We start from the raw sequence: 13,366 nt of genomic DNA, 5'->3' as shown, positions 1-13,366 counted from the left end.
AGTGGCAGCAGCAGGCAGGTTAGGGTTCAGGCTTGGTAGTCGGTGTTACCGGTGTCGGGATACACCGATTACACTACTTGCCCAGCATTTCTTCGTAGAAACTAAAACGCATTTAGTTTGTTTTCATGTAGGCTATCAGGGCCGCGGTAATATTACCCCAAACAATGTATTAGCCGTGTTCGATACCAGGACATGTGCATTCAGTGGTCAAACCTTAATCCTGTGTTTAAAACCTGGACGTACAGTTAAGATGGTGAGCTACACAATTGTAATGTTCATTCATCCATATAAAGCAGAAGGTTTGTGGCGGAAATGTCACATTTTTGAGGAGATGTACGTAAACTATGGTGTACGGTGAACCTACTGTGCCAATAACCCCTAACAGCTAAACAACTTAATATGGAAACAGATTTGGACACAATGTAGACATTATTCCTACATGGTCACAGACTTTCTAGCAGCACAATTACACCAAATGAGAAGAGAAACGAGCTAAATGTGCTGTTCTTGACACATTTCATACAGTATTAGCGTTGGTTCACGTGCAAGTCAAACCAGGTAGCTCAATTCTAATCAGTTGACTCAACTGCATTAGTGTGGTATTGGATTTTATTTCCAATTACTTTGCCTCTAGTTCAGTACTTGTGTTTTGGACTTTGGCTTCAGCAGTTCTTTTCGTCAAGTGGCTGTCACATAAACTCCATATCTCCTACTTGTAATTACAGCGTTTTCCTGCACAGAGAAGAGAGAGCCTACACTAACTATGCTACCAGATTAATACGCTTAATGCGCCCGTGGTGCTATTTCAAACAAATATTAAAGATTTGATAAGGAGGCATCAAGATCTTGGTGTTTACCACCTCTCTGAAACTGTTTCCTGGGGGAAACCCTCGACGAGGAGGAGGTCGACGTAAATGTTTGCTAATATTTATGGTTTGTATGACATGACGTGTACGTAGCGCACTTGAAACATGAGTAGTGGCTGAACTGAGAGTGCTCAAAGGTGAACTAAAGAAACAGCAATAACAGCTCTTTTCTCCCCCGTTCTCTCTCCCTGTGTAGCTGAAAGCACCATTTTCTCCTTATCTGTTCCGTACGAGCGTGCCAGCACTCCCTTTCTCTGACACCTCCTCCCTATTTGGCCACTCTCTCTTTCTGCTTTTGCTCCCCGTTATTTACTTTTGTTTTCTTTCCTCATTTCTTACTCTTCTTAACATTTTCCTCTCTTTCTTTTTCACCTTTCTCCCTCAATGTTTCCCTCTTTCCTCGACGTGCCCCAGGGCCCTCGGAGTTTCAGCAAGTCCCACAGACCGTCCATTGTCTTGGGAATGCGGTTTGCTGTCTCCACTCACCTCCTCCTCCTCCTCCTCCTCCTCCTCCTCCTGTCTGGCAGGAGACAGAGTTAGGTAGTGTTTGGCTTCTGGGTCCTCAAGGCCACTGAGTTTAAAGTCTCGACTAACCCCCAGGACCTGGTCCGGCGCAGCTGATCAGGCATTAAACTTGGCTTTATTCCTGCTGGAAATGTGAACAGTGTTAGAGAAGACAGATGTTATTTGTCAGTTTCTGAGTCTAGGGATGCTCACCCCGACCGGCTTTGTACACTGGGTTGTTTAATTAAGCAGTTAAAGGGTCTTTATAATTAAGTGAAGAGAAATGTTTGGTGTGCATTTGTGTAAAGCAAGAAATTATTATGTTGTCTCGAAGTCGCCTGGAAAACCGACATCAAGCTTCTTAGAAAGAATATAAAGATGCTCAGACTTGTTTTGTTTTTTTAAAGCGCTCTAAAAAGAAAAGTTTTCACAAATGTTCTTATTAAATGTTGTTGGGTTCACTGACTTGCTTGATCCTCCTGATGAATGTTTGGTCTTCATGTGTGAGTAATTCTCACATTTCACGTCTTAGTATGACGTCAGAGGTGTCTCACAATGTGGCACGCAAGAATCACAATCAACGCAAGTATAGAAGCTTCTTGTTGATTTCTATATTTAGCAACAATGTTTGAATCTGATCTCGTCGTTTGTGAAGTGGAGGTGGCCTCTGGAATACGAAATGGAAATTTGTAGCGTTTGCGTGTGTGTGTGTGTCTGTGTGTGTGTGTGTGTGTGTGTGTCTCCTAGACCCAACCCCCCAATGTCTGGCTCTCAGGAGGACTGCTCCTATGGGAATGCCTCTTCCTGCTTGGTCCGACACACACACGCACACACACACACACACACACACACACACACACGCACACACACACGTGGACTCTAAAATAGAAACGGGCCGAGTGGATCAGACTGGCGTGAGATGGTTTTAAATGTCTGGTCTGTTTCTGTTTGTGTCTAAACACAAGGGTTGGACATTCAGACACGTGCAGAGTCTATTGTTATAATAGAGCAGAATAACATTAGGCTGAGATTGTCCTCTTTTTCTCACTATTACTCTTATTCCGTCTCCCTAACACAGTGTTTACTCAGCTCATTTAGTCTATTACCACATTATTCAGGATAATATATGGTAATTCTTTAGCTGTTTCACGCTAAAGACGTCTGACTTCAGCTTTGAGGTCCACCATGTTGCTTTAGGCATTATGGAATATGTACAGCCCGACTGTAACTCCCGGCTGGCTGCGCACACTATACGGTACCACCGCTTCCCTCTCCTTTTCATCTCGCACCTTCTCCGCTCAGCAGAAATAAAATCCAGTTGTGTGAGCATAACATGAGAAAAAGAGAGAGACACCAAGAAAACGAAGTGAGCGGGAGAATATGAAAGAATGCCAACGTATAAGGAGGAGGTAGATATTGCTAACAAGGTTGCCAGAGACTCTTTTCATTTTTAATAGTCCCGTAGGAGGTTTGTCTGATAAAGTGTTATATTATATTATTAAATCTTGGCAAAGTTTGAGCTGCAACTGATTCCAACAGCAGCAAGTGTGAAAGTTAGTTTATAGGTTAGATAAACTTCAGCAAGAATTAACGGACAGGATCTTTCGATTCAATGAAGACACGTGTGTAGATCTTGAAGGATACATTTCTTTAAAGCGTTTACATTTCACTAGTACATTAATATAAATGAAGCAGAAAATAGCTTTTTGTTTTGTTAATCCCTTCCTGTCTTTGATACATCGAAGAGATTTAACCAATACGTGAAGGCTCCTTCCACCGCTGCGAACATGCATAAGACCCAACATACATGGACACGTTGAGATCACGTGTTCAGCGTCTTAGCAGGCGTTCACTTTACAAACTGCCACCAATGTGCGGATGTGATTGGCCAACGCGTTACGTAGCTCCATAACGTAGCTGCATGACGTAGCTGCGTGACGTAGCTGTATGACGTAGCTGTATGACGTAGCTGCATGACGTAGCTGTATGACGCAGCTGTATGACGTAGCTGTATGACACAGCTGTATGACGTAGCTGCATGACGTAGCTGCATGACGTAGCTGAATGACGCAGCTGTATAACGTAGCTGTATGACGTAGCTGCATGACGTAGCTGTATGACGCAGCTGTATGATGCAGCTGTATGTCGTAGCTGTATGACGTAGCGCTGCAATCAAATGAGATTTCAGATAAAGATTGAGTTCCGGCGTTTTTGTTCAATGCTCGTGCGTGGTATGCTTTTATTATTATTATCATTATTATTATTATTTAAAAGCTAAAACCAATTATCCTCTATGCTCACTAATTGCTATTTTACAAATCTTTACAACACGTTCCTCAGGTCTTATTCTATTTTATGATTAGAACCTATGTCAGTGCTGACAGAATCTTTCAAGAAATGTTCCTTAACATGTAAAGTTTAGACAGAAATCTAGATAATATAAATATATATATATATATATATATATATATATATATATATATATATATATATATATATATATATATATATATATATATATATATATATATATATGCAGAATGTAATAAGTACAACATATGTAAATCATCAGTGATATCTGAACATCCAAACAATGTGTAGGATATCTGAACCTACAGCAAATAAATATTTGCAGATATGTAAATGTCACTAGGTATTGCTCGCTAAATGTCATTGTGTGTAGTACACACCTGTATGAGTGTGTGAATGTGTGTGCACATGTACAGTATATGTAAATGTTCTCTCATGCTGCTGTTTATCATCACGCTGAGATGTTCACTACATTCCTGGAGTATTTTTAGTGATGAATTGTTTATGATTTACATACCTTTTGTGGTACCAGCTTTCCCCTGAACTTTTCCTAGAATCATATTCTAAAAAAAAACCTCAAGACAGCGGCTGTGAACCTGTTGATTTTCTGCTGTGGTTTTTTTCCCCCATGTAGGTGGAAAGAGTGAAAAGTGACAATGAAAGCGGTGACGGAGTCTGAGGTTTTGTAGCTGAAAATAGTCAGCATCTAGTCTTGCGATATGTCTCTTGGCTGCATTGCATTGTGGTCTACGAAGGCTGATTTAGATGTTTTCTGTGCTTCTTTTAAAAAGTGTTTCTCTCAGTATGACTGTTGAACATTGGTGTAAAAGGGCAGCTGATGAAAGACAGTCTTGCTCTTTGTTTCTGAGGTACTGACACACGACGCTGCCACGCACTGCCGATGTTTTACACCGGGGAATATTTATTTACATTTGTCCCGGAAGAAAAAAAACTAGACTCAGAAAGGCAAACACACACACATCACACACAGCTTTGTGTTAAAAGTCAGCCATCACCTGTGAAGTAACCTTTCAGGGGATGATCTACCTGCTCCGTCCCGATCTGTCGCCCTCTCTGACCTGCAGAGCTGAGCGCTGACTGAAGCCCCGCTGGAGTGCACACACACTCCTCGTCTGGACTAGCGTGACACCAGCCAGTTATTTCAGACGACAGGAGATAGAGCATGATAAAATCATTGTCCCTAACTCTCTCCCTCCTCTCTCAGATTAACGCTTACACACCTTTCTTTCTTCTACTGTATTTTTCACATAGTTTTTGTCTCCAAGCTCCAACTGAGCATTGTATTATTCCCTAATTAGCAGCATTAATAATCTTCAATTAGGCATATAGCTTTGAGTGCTTATGGAAGTCTGCCTCATCCATTCAAAGTGTGTGTGTGTGTGTGTGTCTGTGTGTGTGTGTGTGTGGACGAGCGTCATTGTGACACCCTGTCCTCTGGTTCTCTGGTGGCTTTCCACCCAACACCAACTGCCTAATGAGGGAGTGAAAGGCCACGGGCAGTGGAGGCGGGGGCTGCATATCAGTGTGTATACGTGCACTCGTGTTTATGTGTGTGTGTGTGTGTGTGTGTGTGTGTGTGTAATTAAAGAGCAGTGCCAGCAGGGGGGACCTATGTTAGAAAGGGTCACCAGAGCGAGCAGCAGGCCATCACCAACCTTTGGTCATTAACTACCGACACTGCCAATAAAGGCTTCTGGATGTGTGTGTGTGTGTGTGTGTGTGTATGCGTGTGTGTGTGTGTGTGTACGTCGGGAGGCCAGCTAGTAAATTACTTTACATCAATAAGTGTTTCACTCAGTTTATGCATGTTTAGTGTCACTTTCGTTAAGCTTTAGCTCCAAGTGGGATTGAGTTAAACCCTTCCTGCTAAATCCTCCTAGTTTAAACAGTCTTGTCGTTGTACTAGAGCTGCAACTGAAGATTATTTTCATTATTGATTAATATATTGATTATTTTTAAGTCTTTTAGACGGTAAACTTTCAGGAAATCGTGAAAAGTATCCCAATCTCTCAGTTTTGTGCAATGATGGAAAACAGATTTGTGGCATTGTTTCTTCGTAAAACAGCTTAAATGATGAATCGATTATCAAAATAGTTGCCGAATAATTGTTTCGAGCTTTGCATCAAACTGACAGTGGGATATGTTAAAGACACATGTGGATAACTTTGTGTCAATGATAGTTAAATGAGAATTTGGATTTATTACACCCATTGGTTCTTATTTCTGAAGTTTTATCCATAATTTCTATTGATTATGATGATGAAAGTCATCAGTGATCATTGCTACAACAAACAATTATCAGATGATCAGAGAGGTTGTAAACAAGCCAACAGGTCAGCCAGAACTACGGCAAGCAAAGTAGGTCAAACCAGGGAGTCTGTCTGTGAACTGTGATGGATGTTTATATGGAATAATGATAAGAAATGATGACCAAAACTATGAAAATAAGTTGTATTAAACCAGAAGTGTCCATTAAATATTAATATGTAATTCTCTTAATGTGCACATTTAAAGTGAACTACTATCTCAAACTATTTCTCAGGGTATTTGTTTGCTTTATTGTTGTTGTGTCTGTCGTGAGGTATGGATCCTTCCCTTCATTCTGTCAGCTGCCATCCAGCCCGCAGAGAGTCACCACATCAATATGAAGTATACAGGAGGCAGAACTGTCTGTGTTTCTGCATTTGTTTGTTTAATCTCAGAGCCTTTTTTTTTTTTTTTTCAGGCGTCGCTGTGCATACATGTGTGTTTTTATGCCATATGCACTCCAGAGTGTGTTGTCTTTCCTGTCAGGTAGTAAGTGTGAATCGTAAGGGTTGATTGGTTAGCCTTAGAGGCAGCAGCTGGAGTTAAGGCAGGTGCTCCAGGCCAACAAGGGGAGAGCCGGGGCGACGTCCCCCATGCAGAGCCTTCCCTCTGGGCTTCCAGCTTGGAGCGGCGCCTGGGTAGCTGGGAGGCAGCTCCAGGCTCCTGGGGCCCTAATGCTGGAGACGGGATGCTAGGGAGACAGAGGCGACGAGAGGAGGAGGGTTATGTGTATGTGTAGGTTTGCTTCTGTTTGTGTGTGTTCAGTTGGGGGATCCCAAGCAGATTTGTTTACCGGTAATTAATTCACCTGATTGACACAACAGCTGCTGGAGCTGTGGGAAGGCAACGGCAGTGTGTGTGTGTGTGTGTGTGTGTGTGTGTGTGTGTGTGTGTGTGTGTGTGTGTGTGTGTGTGTGTGTGTGTGTGTGTGTGTGTGTGTGTGTTTGTGTGTGTGTCTCATATATACAGTATGCTCCCATGCATTAGTCGCTGCGTGTGTGTGCGAGCATATTTGGGTGCATACCTGTTTTGTGTGCTGTGTGTGTATGCATGTCTCTTGCCGTGGAGGGCATCTCCATGTTGCAGGGTTGGGAGTCGGGCAGCAGCTCGGTAGCTCTCCGTCTTCCATCGATTAGCCCCGTCTGTCGGCCGGCAGCCCTGCTTACGCAGTCCCGGCCTACTCGCTAATCTTTATAGAGTTGACTTCAGTGACAGAGTTATTGGAGCACTTGAAGCTGAGGGAAGAGGAGGAGAAGGAGGGCTGTGACAGAAGGACAAATGAGGTAGTTGGGGAGGAGAGGGTGATGGCGATGACAGTTGGGAGCAGTTTGCTGGGGGAATTGCCGGTTTAGTTGCGGAGATTACGGAGAAGCACGAGATGAAACCAGGCGTTTGTCTGCAAATCAGCCTGCGAGCCACAGAAACGTCATGTATGGACACACAATGGAGTTATCATTCATGCGCGAACACATCCCTGTTTATGCCTGCGCAGGTGGATGTTTTATCTGGGCAGTTTTCTTCCCGATTCAGCCTCTTCTCTTGGTATCGAGGTCACGTTCTTTATATTAACCGCTTAAACATGTTTGTTCAGCAGCATTCACTTCTTCTTCTTTTTGTGAAGCTGTGGAGCCGACAGAGAATGTAACTGGTATAACTGGAAGAAGGGACACCAGAGAGCCATTGTGTGAATAATGTAAGCTCATAGAAGAGTTGGACAGGACTGTGTGTGTGTGTGTGTGTGTGTGTGTGTGTGTGTGTGTGTGTGTTTGAAAACGTTGTGTTCAGAGCCAGTATGGACATTTCTATATGTCTGTGAACACATTACAGTGTTTCCATGTGTGTGTGTTTTAAGACGTGTACAGTGTACGTGTGCGTGTGTGTGGAGATCGCTGTACACTCAGTCCAGGCGAGTCAAGCTGAGCACTTGCGATCTGAAAGAAAACACAGGCTTGCGCACACACATATTCACAGAGACACTCACTCACACACACACACACACACGCACTAACAGGTCGGTATCAGTGTTGTTGTGGCCAGCAGGTAGCAGTGTGTTGGCCTGCTTGTCTGGACCCAGATAACAGCAGATCCATTACCCCCTGGAAGCTGAGGTCTGATCACCGGACAGATAGAGCCGCTCACTCACTGTCTGTGGGCCATCCAGCCTCCGCCTCGAAGCTAAAGAGGATCACAACACGGGGCACAAGGAGAGCTGCCCCCTTCTGTCAGAGGAAATTATTTATGCATTTATTAATTATCAGTAGGAAGGTGTTTTTTGTTGTTGTAATTTACTCAGAAGGCAAAAACTCACAGATGTCTCTGCTTACAGTTTCAATATGTGTTGACTGTGGAGATTACTTAGCTCAAATATAAGATGAAACAAAGTGTGTCGTCCAAAAAACTGCTTAATTGCTCCCCTTGTTGTTTAATTTTTATATTTATTACACACTATTAAGCTCACACTCACTGTAGGGTGCACACATGTGTCATTTAATGAATTATTCTTTGTCCTATAGGTGTGGCTGGTGACGCATTAACATAAAATGACCCTAATTATAAGACACCTTTTTGGAAGATAATAAACATTTTGAATAAAACATCCATATCAGTCTCATTAAGAATGTATTTATGCCTCAAAAAAACAAACCATTCTTTGAATTATAAACTCAAATTGCCACAGATCAGAGTCACACGTGCAACGGAGAATAAATGGACAGAGGGCTTTCGATTTCATTTTGATACTTAATTGATCTGGAAGCTCTTCTTTCAATATGAAGGCGGAGGTATGGATGGCTGCAGAATTAAGAGTGAAGATGTTATATGGCGAACAAGCGGGATCATTAGTTAGAATGGGAGGCTGAATGAAGATAGCTTTTGATTCGAAATAAATGGAGATAATGTCATGAAATGCAGCTCTGATTTTTGTAGATGGTTTTTATGGAGGGTGGAGAGAGAGAGAGAGAGAGAGAGAGAGAGATAGAGAGAGAGAGAGAGAGAGAGAGAGAAGAGATAGAGAGAGAGAGAGAGAGAGAGATCTCTCTCTAGAGACGATGCGATATCTCGCTCTCGTCTATAGAGCTTTAGTTTCTACACCCCCGTGCACGTATTGTGTATCAGGTTTGTTTTGTGTGTAGAGAGAGAGAGAGAGAGAAGAGAGGGAAAAGAGGAGATACAGGGCAACTATCAAAGCCACAGGCTGCTTTAACTCCATCTCTGTTTTTTTTTTCTCTTCTCCTCTCTCTTCTCTCCCTCCCTCTCCCTCTCCTCTCTCTCTCTCTCTCTCTCTCCTCCTCTCCCTCTCTCTCTCTCTCTCTCTCTCTCTCCCTCTCTCTCTCTCTCCCTCCTCTCTCTCTCTCTTCCCTCCCTATCCTCCCTCTCTCTCTCCCCCCTCCCTCTCTCTCCCTCTCTCTCTCTCGCTGCTCCCTGGCCATGCTGATGATTGACGGCCTGAGGGTTTTAATGGGCACTGGAGAGCAGGAGCTGAGGTCGGGGTTGTCATGGCAACTAGGAGAAGGGGCCTTTTGCTGCTGCTTCACCTGAGTACTGTGGAGCCTCATTGGCTGGTTGAGGCAGACACACACACACACACACACACACACACACACACACTAGCCACACATACTTGCATGCCAGCACCACTTCCATTCACTCTTCCTTGCCTCCCTGAGATGCCCTGCCGTTCATCCGGCCTTCTCTCTTCCTTCTTTTTCCATTTCCATTTCCATCCTCCTTTTTTCTTGCTGATCCCGTACTAGATAATGCTCTGCAATACAATACATAACTGTGTGTGTGTGTGTGTGTGTGTAATATACAGCATTTAGCCTATTGTTTTTGCTGTCCCATTGTTTCATAACAGCTCACTATTACACGCTTTATAGGGTTGAGGTCAAACTCATTTCACCCACTTATTTGTTGGGTTATGTCTGATGTCGTGGCTTTTGGTCCAAAGAAATGTGGACATCAAAAGAAAGACCCGGTGGAAAACCCACTCGTACCTGACACAAATAAATACATGGTGGGTTTTTTTTTTTTTAAAGATTTGCAAGGAATCCAAATACACACCTGGATAATTAGACCCTAAATGTGCATTGACCCCGACAGTCCCAAACAGAGGGAGAACACCATCTAACAATCAGCAGCCATTGAAAAGGAGAGCAATACATTTCATTGTTCTTCCTGCAGCTCACAGTTCACACCCATCATCTTAACTCAGAGACATGTGACAGTGTGACACAGACCTGTGACGAGCAACACTACAGCGGGATCTGACCCGTCCTGGGTTAGGTTGCTGAGTGGACGTCTACTTGGAAGTCTCTTTCGAAGATATTTATTTGCCATTTTTGCTTTAATTTTGTAATGAAGCAGTAGAGCTGCAACATGTTAATCGATTAGCTGTCAACTATTTACTAAAAATGACCTGATTCCAACTTGTATTTTCTGGTTTCTTTACTCCTCTATGATAGTGAACTTGAGATGACAATGAACACACATGTCCCAGACCAGCAGGCCCCTAGGACCTTCTAGAAGTTTCAAAAAGGAGTTGTATTCACCTCCTAACAGTGGGGTCAGATTCAGGTTAACTCAAATCCAATGTTTATTTTGCATTTTTGATAACCTGCCTGTATATCTGAAATGTTGAATTATCATTAATAAGTTTGTGACGCTGGGGGGAAGTTAGCCGTACACTCCTTTACTTTCTGGTGTGGTAGATACTCTCGACTTCTTCATGCTTGTGGTGTTGAGACTGAGAGGAACTAATACAGTTCTCACACACACTCTCACACACACACACACACACACTCACACACACTCTCACACACACTCAAAGTGCTATACAACCATCTTTAGCAAACTGTTCTTCACTGTCCGACCTCTCATCACCCTTTGAGATCTCCCTCTCTCTCTCTCTCTCTCTCTCTCTCTCTCTCTCTCTCTCTCTCTCTCTCTCTCTCTCTCTCTCTCCTCTCTCTCTCTCTCTCTCTCTCTCTCTCCTCTCCTCTCTCTCCTCTCTCCTCCCTCTCTCTCTCTCTCTCTCTCTTCTCTCCCCTCCCTCTCTCTCTCTCTCGGACTCCTGTGGAAATGTCCACACTCTGTAATTCTCTTATGACTCATTCCGAGTCCCACAGATTCACACCCTCTTACCAGTGCAGTGTGTGTGTGCGTGTGTGTGCGTGTGTGTGCGTGTATGTGTGTGTTTGCGTGTGTGTGTGTGTGTCCTGCCTCATGGCCCCGGGGCCTGTTAGTTAGTGCCTGGGCCGTGCAGGTCAGCCGAGGGATGGAGGGATGTTTGCTCTAGAAGTGCGTGAAGCTCTAGTTACAGTGGGGGGAGGGGCGGGAGGAGAGCACTGCATGTGTGTGTGTGTGTGTATGTGTGTGCGTGTGTGTGTGTGTATGGAGATGTTTATGGAGAGTATATACTGGTTCAGTAGCAAATACAATCAATATTAAAGCTATTAAAGCTTCTGTGGTTCCTCTAACCTGGACAGTTTTCTGATGTGCCACCTGCGTAGTTAACACATGGTTACAATTAGTTAACCAGAACTACTTGGATAGGGAGAGGGAAAGACTGTGGCCATGGTTCTGCCTGTTGTAAGAGACAGGATGCATTACTTAAAGTGTTTGAACATATACCCAGTGTGAGGACAGTGTCAGTGTTTGTAGCTCTATGATCTCCCACAGTGTTGGATGCTCCTGTAAGACACGAAGCGGCTCCACATTCTGACTGAAAATGTTTTTCTTTGGGAAACTTTTTTGTTTCCTCTTCTCATCGCGCCGGCCATGTGTGAATGTCGAGCTCTGACAAAGCAGTCATGACCAAACAGCGCCTGTCAGCATCGCTGCCTCAGAACAAAACCAGAGCAGCGAACGTCACATCTGTCTTTCCCCCCCCCCCCCCCCCCCCCCCCTGATGTTGAAAATCATTATAATTCAGAGCAAAGATGAAGGAAATATTGCCAGGAATATATTTGGAGGCCATATTCAAACTGGGGTTGCATACAGCTCTGTATAAATCAAGATTATGGTACTGATTTACATTTTTACCTTATTCATCAATATGACGTGGGACTTAAACAGTGCTAGGACTTTAACAAAATCCTTTCAAAGAGTGGAGCGATGAACCTCAATACTTTTACACAATGAAATGTGTTTATGACATTGAGTATAAAACGCATGGAGAACTTCATCACAGCTTCTTGTAGCGTTTTCTTTAAGCAGATATGTCCTGATCTAAAGATACATGAAGGAATAAGATTGTTTGCATATCTCAATAAAACACATTTGGAACATTGCAGTCCTACATGGAGGCATTTCATTTGAAGTGTTTGGTTTTTGACATTTAGGAAGATTGTTGTTCGGTCAGAGTTTGTGTAAATGTGCAATTTGCACTTTTTTGCATACTTTTTGTTCCACTCTAAAATGGACTAGTAGCTAAAGAGCGAATGGGGGCAGATCTGAAAACAGTTTTTCACCTTTGTGTTAGAGAAAGCAACAGGAGCTTTGTATTTGTATGTCTCCCTCTGTTCATAACCCTAACCCCCTCTCACATCTTCAAGTTCAGCTAGTTCTGGTTTGATTGATTTGATGGTGTATCGCACTCTGAAGCCTTAACGTCCCTAAACTATCTGCATCTTGACAAGAAAGTTGTGTACCCTTCATCAAATAACTTATCCCTGTTATTAAATACTCATATCTTCTTCAGTTATTGGGTAATTGCTCTATTTGTGTCCAGAAATTCAGTAATCATGGACGTTTTGGACGTCATATCTCTCTTTCCATTGTTTTCAGTGAGCACAGGATTATTTTACACCTTATTATTATTATTATTTAACACCTTGCTGACTGTTGCTTGCTGTCTGCTGCTCCATCGCACATGAACACTGAGAGTAAACTGTGCTTTCTTGTTGGGTTTTTTTCAGAGTGCGGCCGCTGCTCCCAGTCCAGTGATGGGCAACATGCCACTCAATGATGGCATGCCAGGAGGACCCATGCCCCCGGGCTTCTTTCAAGTAAGAAAAAGAAGTTCCTCCCTCACCCACCCACCCCCGGCTCCACCCATCACACAGCCCCGCTGCCCCTCCCATAGCCATCACTAAGCCTATCCTTCTGTCTCCTCCTCCTTTTTTAGCCTCTTTAGCTGTCCTAATCCCTGTCCAGATGTGTTCCCTTCTCTGTCTCTCTGCCTCTGTCCCATATGTCCATGCTCGGGTTGTTAACTCCTGCTGCTGTCTGACGCTGCAGTTACAGCTAACACACTTCTAAAGGGCCTTTTTGATATGTTGTATCTGCCCCAATGTTAAATGATGCTTAAGTGGATTTTTTTATTTATTTTTTGGTTTAGGAGAGGAGAGGAGACTATGTTC

General features: G+C 43.4%; 1 protein-coding gene across 2 annotated transcripts in view; it reads left to right on the top strand.

The window, feature by feature from the left end:
• Window positions 1–13,366, top strand: part of ssbp4 (single stranded DNA binding protein 4) — an 82,460-nt gene that overhangs the window by 46,720 nt on the left and 22,374 nt on the right. For both annotated transcript variants that reach the window (XM_029429743.1, XM_029429744.1), the window contains exon 5: window positions 12,923–13,012. In XM_029429743.1, coding sequence (XP_029285603.1) covers window positions 12,923–13,012 — 90 coding nt within the window. The remainder of the gene's footprint in view (window positions 1–12,922; window positions 13,013–13,366) is intronic.

The sequence above is a fragment of the Cottoperca gobio genome, chromosome 4 (genome assembly GCF_900634415.1).
Source record: "Cottoperca gobio chromosome 4, fCotGob3.1, whole genome shotgun sequence".
Lineage (NCBI taxonomy): Eukaryota > Metazoa > Chordata > Actinopteri > Perciformes > Bovichtidae > Cottoperca > Cottoperca gobio.
The sequence above is the reverse complement of the archived record's forward strand: the minus strand, read 5'-3'. Positions and strand labels throughout refer to the sequence as shown.